Source organism: Chrysochloris asiatica, unplaced genomic scaffold (genome assembly GCF_000296735.1).
Source record: "Chrysochloris asiatica unplaced genomic scaffold, ChrAsi1.0 scaffold00037, whole genome shotgun sequence".
NCBI classification, from domain to species: Eukaryota; Metazoa; Chordata; class Mammalia; order Afrosoricida; family Chrysochloridae; genus Chrysochloris; species Chrysochloris asiatica.
The window spans coordinates 62,623-71,264 of NW_006408555.1; the positions used below are offsets into that span (position 1 = coordinate 62,623).

Genomic DNA, 8,642 nt, shown 5'->3' on the forward strand with positions numbered 1-8,642 from the left:
AAGTCCTCGAGGCTGGGTGAAAGCGCACGCAGATGGGGGAGGGGTCTGCAGGGGAGGGAGGAACCACAGAAAAAGGCGGGGTCCTCGGGGAAGAGGGCTTTCATGGGGTGGACTGGGAGGGTTATGAAAAGGGTTCTGCAGCAAAGGCAAGTTCACAGAGTAATGGGGTTCACTGGGGAGCGGGATCCTCAGGAGATAAGGATCGTGGAGGTGGGGGTCCGCAGGTGGGTGAGGTAACGCGGGTGAGGAGGGGGTCTGTGGAATAGGGGGGATTACGCGAGGGTCCCCGGGCCGGCAGGGGGCGCACGCGGGGCGGGGCGGGGCCGCACCTGTCCCGGCGGGCTAGGGATGGGCTGGGGGGGCCGGAGCCTTGGGAGCAGCTGCGCCCCGCCCCGCGGGTTCCTCCGCCGCCGAGGCCCCCCGCCCGCCGCCCCGATGCGCAGCGCCCGGAGCCACGGCCGAGAGCGAGCCGCCGCCGCCGCTGCAGGGGCGCCCCGGCCGGGTCACGCCGCCGTACACACCCCGCCCCGGCCCCACCAGACGCATGGAGCCACCGAAGGGCGCCGACCCGCGAGGTGAGTGCACCCTAGGATCCCCATCAACCCCAGCGTACCTTCCCGGCCTCCAGCTATAATTCCACCCCCGGGCCCATCCATCGCCTTTCGGGGGCCGCAGGGACCCGCCCGCAGTTTTAAGCCGGCTCCGCCTGGCGCGACTGTCTCCGTCAATAGAGAGGGTTCCGACTGTCCAAGGGGGACACATTCCGGAACGACCCCCAGCCGCATTTGTGTTGGGGCTAGGAGCGCCCAGATTCCTTCCTGGCAGGTCGGGTCCCCGCCCAGGCCCCGGCAGTTGAGCCTGGCGCGCATCTTGTAGGGGACTTAGAGTTTTACCCCGAACCCAGCCGGGGTCGAGTCCTGAAGGGAGGGGAAGGAGCCGCGGTCCGGCCAGGTTTGGGGTCCAGGAGGCTTGGAGAGGGGGTTGACGCTGCCCGCTGGGCCGCGTGTCTGCTTTGTTCGCCGCGGTTCAGGAGGAGGGGGGATATCGGGCCCGGGTCCTGTGGGCGCAGGTGCCGCGTTGGGGGGCTACGGCCTGCTAGGGCGCCCGGCCGCAGGGAAGGCCCGGAGCGCACGTCTGGAAGAGCAAGTGTGCACGGCTGCCCTCCTCACACCCGTGTCAGCTGCTACAGTGGTGGGTGGGACCTGACCGTTGGGTTCGCCCCTCTGCGTTGGTCCCAGGCAAAGCTGAGACTGGAGACTAAAGGAAAACTCTAGGAAAAGCGGGTCTTGGCCGGCCGCGGTTTCTGGAGCGTTTGTGCGGCCATGCAAGCTGGAGCTCAATTGTCCAGTTCCTCCAAGTCTGGTCAGGCCCCATCCCCTAGCCCCCCATTCCTATAGTAGTACTTGGCCCTGACTGGTCACCAGCCACACACCACACCTTCCTGTTGAGCCCAAGTGTCAGGGAGCAGAGGTTGCTCTGCACTGTGTGGCCTAGAGAACCTAGGGCACCTAGGCTGAGGTGCTGCCACCCTGGAGAACAGCAGACACATGGTGGGGAGACCTTGTCCCACCTCTGAGCACCCCCAGACACACCAGCGCTCCCAGGAGCCACCCTGTGAAGACAGGGTGGAGGTGCTCTGAAAAACAAGGGCTTGGGGAGACAGATGTCAAACTGACCCTTCCCCATGAGCCTCAGTTTCCACACTTGTCAGAGTTCTCCACCCTAACTGTAGGATGCAGGAGCCACATTGAAAGATGCATGGCCAAGTGTTTGGAGAAGGGCAGGGAGCAGTCAGGGACCACAGAGGGCCTGCAGGTCCTGTGTCTGCCCCTCCTGACTGGGGCCCTGTCTTCAAAGGGTTCCCACTCCAGGCGTCTCTCCATAGCTGGGTCTCAGAGATCTCCTCTCCTGTGGTGCTGGCAGCTGGGTCAGTGGACCTGAGCTTTCACTTTTGAACTCTCTTTTGAGGCTGTGGACTGAAAACACAGAAATTGGCAGAGGCGTCATGAAACCCCAGGGGCCACCTCCCAGCCCCAGAACCTCAGCCCAACCACTGCCAACCTCAATTCCTAATTCAGACGCATTATCTCACCTTAAATAGTTCAAAAATTCTAGGAGGTGAAGGCTTTGCAGAGCAGAGCTATAACACCATTTTCACACCTAAAAGAATGAAAACTTAGTATCTTGCCGTTTTATCTGCTATATGTCAGTCGGCGCTCCAAAGGCGTATCTGGTTTATGAAATTAGAAAGCAGGGTGTTGAAAGTCACGCCTGGCAGTAGCAGGTGAACATCTGAGGTGAGAGTGTGGGGTGAGGATGTGGAATCCTCTCTTTTAAGGACCCTAATATCTCTGGAAAACCAGAGTCCTACCCCATCCCCAGGAAAATCTGGGGGAACCTGGGTCTGAAGGATTAAACAGCTAGCCACTGTGTGTGTGTGTGCTCAGAGGGATAAAAATGCTGGGGAACCAGGGTATAGGTGACCACCTTTGTGACCATCTGTCCTCCGCACAGCCATTCTGTTTTTATGGTGTTGCTCATTCATGGGTTATGCCTGCCCCTCACTGCTCCAGGCAACCCCAGCACAGGTGTGTTAGAAAATAGGTCAGCCAAGTGACCTAGCAGCCCAGGGTGGGATGGCACCGTGGCACCCCAACTTTTCTCTGCAGTGGTATACTGGCACATGCCCACCCACAGTTCAGGCACTGTGCTGGGGCCCAAAATTAGGGCCCTGGGCCCCAAAACCTGGCCAACCCAGGAAGGGGCTCTTGGTCAAGCCAAGGAAAGCCAAGAGTCACTGATGCAATACCTGTGCCCTCAGCCTTCTGCTCCCTGTCCAGGAGGTGTGGCCTCACCTGTGGAGAGCCCCTTCTTCCTTGGGCATGGGAGGCCAACAGACCTGGCAATTCCATAGCCACTACTTAACTGCCCCAGACCCTGGCCACCCCACCAATCCTGGACCTGGGAGTACAGGAAGGAACACAGGGCTGGGGTTTCTGCCTGCAAGTCCAGGTGGTTCATGCGCAATCCCAGTTGGCAACCTACCGTGTTATGTGCTCTGCCCAACTCTCTGGCCAGGCACCTTTGCTTGCCTGTTTGTTTTCATTGAGGGCTTTTGGTTTGTGTTTGAGAAAAAATCCCCCCCATTAACGTGTACAATTCAGTGACAATTAGTACTTTCACAATGTAACCCTAACCTGTATCTAGTTCCATTATGTGCCATGTGCCGTGGAGTCAGTTCCGACTCACAGCGACCCTGTACAGGGTTTCCAAAGCTGTAAATCTTTACGGGAGCAGAAATCCTCATCTTTCTCCCGTGGAACAGCTGGTAGTTTTGAATTGCTGACCTTGCGGCTCACAGCCCGATTCATAACCACTGCACTACCAGAGCCTCCTTTATATTATAATCTCCCCAAAAAGAAACCGTGTATCCATTAGGAGGCATGCCCACTCTTCCTACTCCCACTACCAGCCCCTGGAAATCATTAATCTACTTTCTGTCTCTATGGATTTGCCGGTTCTGACATTTCATATAAATGGGACCTTGCCATATGGGGCTTAGATCATTCTACGTACTGTTTTCGAGGTTGTAGCATGTAGAACTTCATTCCTTTTTATGCTTAAGTGATATTGCATTGGAGTCCTGGTGTGGCGCTGTGTGTTGCTGTGCTGGACTACAAAGTCAGTTTGAACTGTAAGGTCAGCGGTTCAAACTCACCAGCTGCTCCTTGGAGACCCTGTACAGGGTCACTATGGGTTGGAACCAGTTCAATGGCACTTAACAATATTCCATTGCTTGGATGGACATTTTGTTTACCCTTTCATTGGTTGATGGACATTTGAGCTGCTTCCATTATGAATGTTAAGTGCCATTGAGTTGGTTCTGACCCATCGCAACCCTGTATAGCGTTACCGAGGAGCACCTGGGGAGCTTGAACCACCAACTCTCTGTGGTTCAAACCAACTTTGCAGTCCAGCACATTAATGCACAGCACACCAGGACTCCACTGTTCGGAACAATGCTATGAAATTCCTGCGTACATTTTTCTGAGGACCTATGTTTTCATTTATCTTGGGTATATACGTAGGGACGGTATCGCTGAATTATATGGTAACTGTATGTTTACCTTTTTGAGGAACTGCCAAACTGCCTTCAGCAGCTGCACCATTTTCTGTGCCAAGGTCATCTTTCCTGGGCAAGTATCTCCTCTGACCCCACAGCGTCAGGCTAGAGCATCAGTACCTTGAGTTTGGCCAGTGGACATGCCTGTGGCCTTCCTTAGCCTAGGCTCCCAGAGCAGAACCTGAGTCAACATGGATAGAGTAGGTGTCATGTTGAACTGCATTTTGCCACCCTGTGCCTGTTTCCCTCAAGGCTGTAGGTATGGGTGCCCACCAGGCTGTGACTGAGTCTTCGTTGTCCTGCTGGGCCCTAGATCAGGAAGGGCTGGGGCTGAGCCCTCCTAGTGACCTCAGAGGCCTCTCTTTCCCTGAGGGCAGGCAGTCCCAGGGTGCCCTGCTGGACACCATGGCTCATCCTGGCTCCAAAGGCCTGCATCACACCTCTCCTGCCCTCTGGGTGAGAAGTGTCCTTGCTGGTAGGTGTAACTCTACCCTCCACCACTGCTGGGAACCTCATTCCTAATGTCGGTGTAGTGGAAACCTAATCCCCTGCCACCCAGCCTGGGATGAGCCACCAATGACACAGTCACCGTGGATGGAGACTCTCCACCACCCTAGGACTTCTGGAGGGAGGACGCCTTGGCTCCAGGGGGTGGGGGGAGGTGTCGCCTCAAGGACCCTCCAGACCACAGACTCGAGCTCTAGCAGGCACAGTCTTCAGCAGCAGCTGTCTCTGGGCCCCTCAGCAGCTTTCAGACTGCTCAAATTACTCTCATTGCCTGGGCCATCAGCTCTTATACAGGATACCACACTCAGACCTTTGGCAAGGGTCACACACACCTGCCCCCACCTCCGGCACTGGGGCTGGGAGGTGGGGGGCAGAGCACAGGAAACAACAGCCGGCTCCATTGAGCATCTGGCTGGGACCCTCTGGTTCTTCATCCCTTTTTCTAAGTACCTGCTCAGGTGTGCGAAGGGCAATGCAGGCCAGTCAGAGCAGGCCCTAATGAGGATCCTGTGGCAAAGGGACAGCCACTGGTCCTGGAAGTGCCATGAGAAGTAGAGGAAGAGGTAGAAGGATTTGTGGGTGGAGAGTGTGAGGAAAAGATATCCAAGATACGAACAATGGGGGTTCTTAGCAGGAGCCAGGGGTGGGGCAGGCTGAGTGGGCCTGGGCCCTCCATGAGGAAGGTAGAGTCTGGTGTAGTATGAGGTGGGGGTGCATCTCTTACCCAGCAGAACGTGCAAACATGCACACAGTTAAGTATAAAAACAGAGCATTACATTTTTTTTTAAAGTCTACAGTGAATCCTGGTGGGTGGAGGCAGTGGCGGGGCCCTGCTGTCTATTTTTGTTTGGTAACTTTCTCTGCAAGGAGAAGGCCTTGTTATTTTGAATTCAAATGCAGAGTTTTTTTGACAGGAAAAGTTAGTCTGCAGAATGGGGCTTCTCACCCCACAGATGGCCCAGATCCATCCTGGTGTTGCTGACTCCGACTCTCCAGGTCCTTCCTGTCCACACTGGCATTACTCAGAAGCCTTGCTCTTGTGGCCTGGGTGGACAGGGTGTGGACCTAGAATCTCGAGTAACAGCCCCTTATCATTACTTTCAGAGCTCATTAAAGAGGTTGAGGTGCCCCAGGCTGCCCTGGGTGTCCCAGCCCATGGCCCGGGGGGTGGCTGCCACACACCTGTGACAGAAGAGGAGGTAGGCATCCCCATACCTGTGCCAGGACTTCTGCAGGTCACAGAGCGGAGACGTAAGTATGACCAATCCGCCCAGCATGTTCCCAGAATCCCCGTAAGCTAACTTCCTAAGCCATGGAAGGGTAGGAGTCGGTTTTGAGACAGGGTGAGAACTGGCCTCTCCAACATCCACCTGAGAGCATGTTCCAGCTACGGGTCTCAGAAGGGCACTGACACCCCCCCCCCGGCCCCCACCCCCAGAGCCCCTGAGCAGCGTCTCCTCCCTGGAGGTGCATTTCGACCTCCTGGACCTCACAGAGCTGACGGACATGTCAGACCAGGAGCTGGCCGAGGTCTTCGCTGACTCAGACGACGAGAACCTTGCTAACGACTCCCCAGCAGGTATGTGCTGTGGGAATGGGCAGTGAGGCCAGCTAGGAAACCCTGGGGACCAGAGATGGTGGCTCTGGTCACTGTGCCTAGACACTGCTCCCCCTCCAAATGCGCTCGTGAAAATAATTTTGCCTCAGATGTGTCCTGCCTCCTCCCTTAAGTCAGTTTTACCAACCAACCATCAGTGCCATGGGAAGGGGGTCACTAGGTCACGTAGGCCCAGCAGTTGAGGGCACTTACTGCTGTAGCCTCTACCGTCCCCCACCCGCTCAGCCCTGACTGAGTTTCCCACTGATTCCTGAGATCTCAGAACCCCAAACAGCAGCAGGGGCAGCCAGCAGGAAGGACGGTCCAGCTCTACCCATCCCCAGGACAAGCCCACTGCCTGGACCTTGCCAGAAGGGTATGGGATGTGCCCTGGGGAATCAGATCTCCACATCTGTAGAGTCAATTCTGACCCATAATGACCCCTACAAAATAGTACAACTGCTCCTTAAGGTTTCCAAGACTAAACACAGACAAGTTCATCTTCCTCCCGAGGAGCAGCTGATGGAATTGAACCACTGACCTTTCAGTTAAGTGCTTAACCCACTGCAACGCCAGGGCTCCTTTGTCCTGGGGAAGACTGATGAAAGCAGGAAAGAGGCTGAAGGGACACACCCACAGGAGACACACAAACACGCCTGCACCCATACATGCACACACAGGTCTCTCTTGAGCCCACCACCAGCTGCGCTGACCCAACCCCTGCTCTGTGTCCCTACCAGGCCTGCACCCACTGCCGCGGGCTGGCTGTCTCCGATCCCCATCCTGGACCCGGGCAAGGGCTGAACAGAACCGTGAGAAGCTGCCCCTCAGCGACCCGGAGCGGCCCTCTGCCACCACCACAGATACTTTCCTCAGCGTGGACAGGCCCCAGGAGGACTAGGCCACCTTCTCTGTACCCAAGGAAGCACCCTGGCCAGCCAAGAGATTGGCACATCAGCTCCTCGGCACCCTAGGTCTTCGAAGCACAAGCCTAGCCCAGTGGCCTTACTCCACTCTGAACTGGGCTCAGCCCTCAGTGACCCCACACTGAGGCATGGAATGACCAGGAAGGAGACTGGGTCATGAGACCAGGGCCATACCCTGGTCAGCCTTTTGGAAGGTTCTGTCTACCTGTGATTCCTGAGTGGGCAGGGTGAGGGTCTGGATCTATAATTTACCAATCCACAGGCTGGGGCTTCCTGGGGACTCCCACTTTCCACTAGTTTCCTGCCAGCTGCCCAGGGATCACTGAGGAAGTCTACCAGGACCCTGACTACCCCTCCCTCCCCTCCCTGGAAAGCCAAGGCTAGGCTTTCTCCATATATAGCTCAGAACACCAAAAAAACGCCACAACTGCCTCAGAGCCATGACCCCCACCCCCCTGCCACATACATGTGCACGCACACAGCAGTCTTCAGCTGGAACCCTGGCCTGGGAAAGGTCAACAGCACCCCACTGATTTAGGGGGCCGGGCCGCAGTGTTATGTACTCAGTGACATGTTAATGGTCAAAGGATGGTAAAAATAAAGGTGGGCCTGCTGCCTGTCGCCCAACAGTGTCAGGGTCCCAGCTGATGCTGTCCTCCCTCACCGTCTTCCTGCCTCCCAGGGCCCCCTGGGGGTCATCTGTGGCTGCAGGGTCAGCTTCAGACCCTCCTGAGACCATGACCACCCTCTTCCTCCCAGATAGCCATGCCTTAGAGGTGAGGGTGGTATAGCCGTCAAAGGTGGTGGAGACTGCCACCCTCGTCCCTGGCAGGGCCTGGTGATGTGACCACCCTCTCCCCACCTCCACGCTCCTTCTGCAGCTTCTGCCGTCATCCACATCGTGGGATTAAAGCATTGTCCTGTTCATGAGGCCCATTTCCTTTCTGACATGGGGGCGCGGGCAAGGGGTGCCAGTAGTGTGGCATCTCTCTTAAACCCTTCTGAAGAATCTGTGGGAACACTGCGCTTAGCTGTGGTGATCCAGGTCACATTTTTAGGACAGGCGCCCTGGATTTCGAGTCCCTAGGTGCCATTCCACACAAGCTGGCGGGTGAGGTCCAGGTGTACCGTCCTCTGCCACGCAGGTGAAGCACTGTGCCATCATAGCTGGGATGGGGGCCAGAGTCAGCCTCCTTCCTTCTCCTGGAAGGACAGCTGAACAGGGAAGGGAAAGGAGTGCAGGCAGCACCCCAGAAAAGGCCAGTGAGACCAGGTCAACGAATCCTATACCCACAAGAACTGTCCCCATGGCCAAACCCTAAGGGCACACCCCCCCCACCGGGAGACTCCCAAACCTGAGACTGAGAGGCAGGCTGGAGCCCCTCACCCAATCAGAGGGAACCCGAGTGCTTGGATGGCCTGGGTTTGTGACAAAGGTGGAGCCAATGACATAGATTTTACAAAGAGCGGAAATTGAACTTGTCCTGAG

The 8,642-nt window shown here is 56.6% G+C and overlaps 1 protein-coding gene across 1 annotated transcript; it reads left to right on the forward strand.

Moving 5' to 3' along the window:
• The first annotated feature begins 544 nt into the window (after positions 1-544).
• Positions 545-7,128, forward strand: DBNDD1 (dysbindin (dystrobrevin binding protein 1) domain containing 1). The gene is made up of 4 exons (XM_006860089.1): positions 545-575; positions 5,735-5,881; positions 6,069-6,209; positions 6,968-7,128. Exons 1-4 carry the CDS (start codon positions 545-547, stop codon positions 7,126-7,128), a joined length of 480 nt encoding a protein of 159 aa, XP_006860151.1.
• Positions 7,129-8,642: the final 1,514 nt, after the last annotated feature.

What these genes read in the sequence shown, in the direction of transcription:
- DBNDD1 (XM_006860089.1), top strand. Translation starts at nt 545, where the DNA reads ATGGAGCCACCGAAGGGCGCCGACCCGCGAG. An exon ending in GCAGGTCACAGAGCGGAGAC is followed by an intron (nt 5,882 to 6,068) that starts GTAAGTATGACC and finishes CCCCACCCCCAG; the next exon opens with AGCCCCTGAGCAGCGTCTCC. An exon ending in TGCTAACGACTCCCCAGCAG is followed by an intron (nt 6,210 to 6,967) that starts GTATGTGCTGTG and finishes TGTCCCTACCAG; the next exon opens with GCCTGCACCCACTGCCGCGG.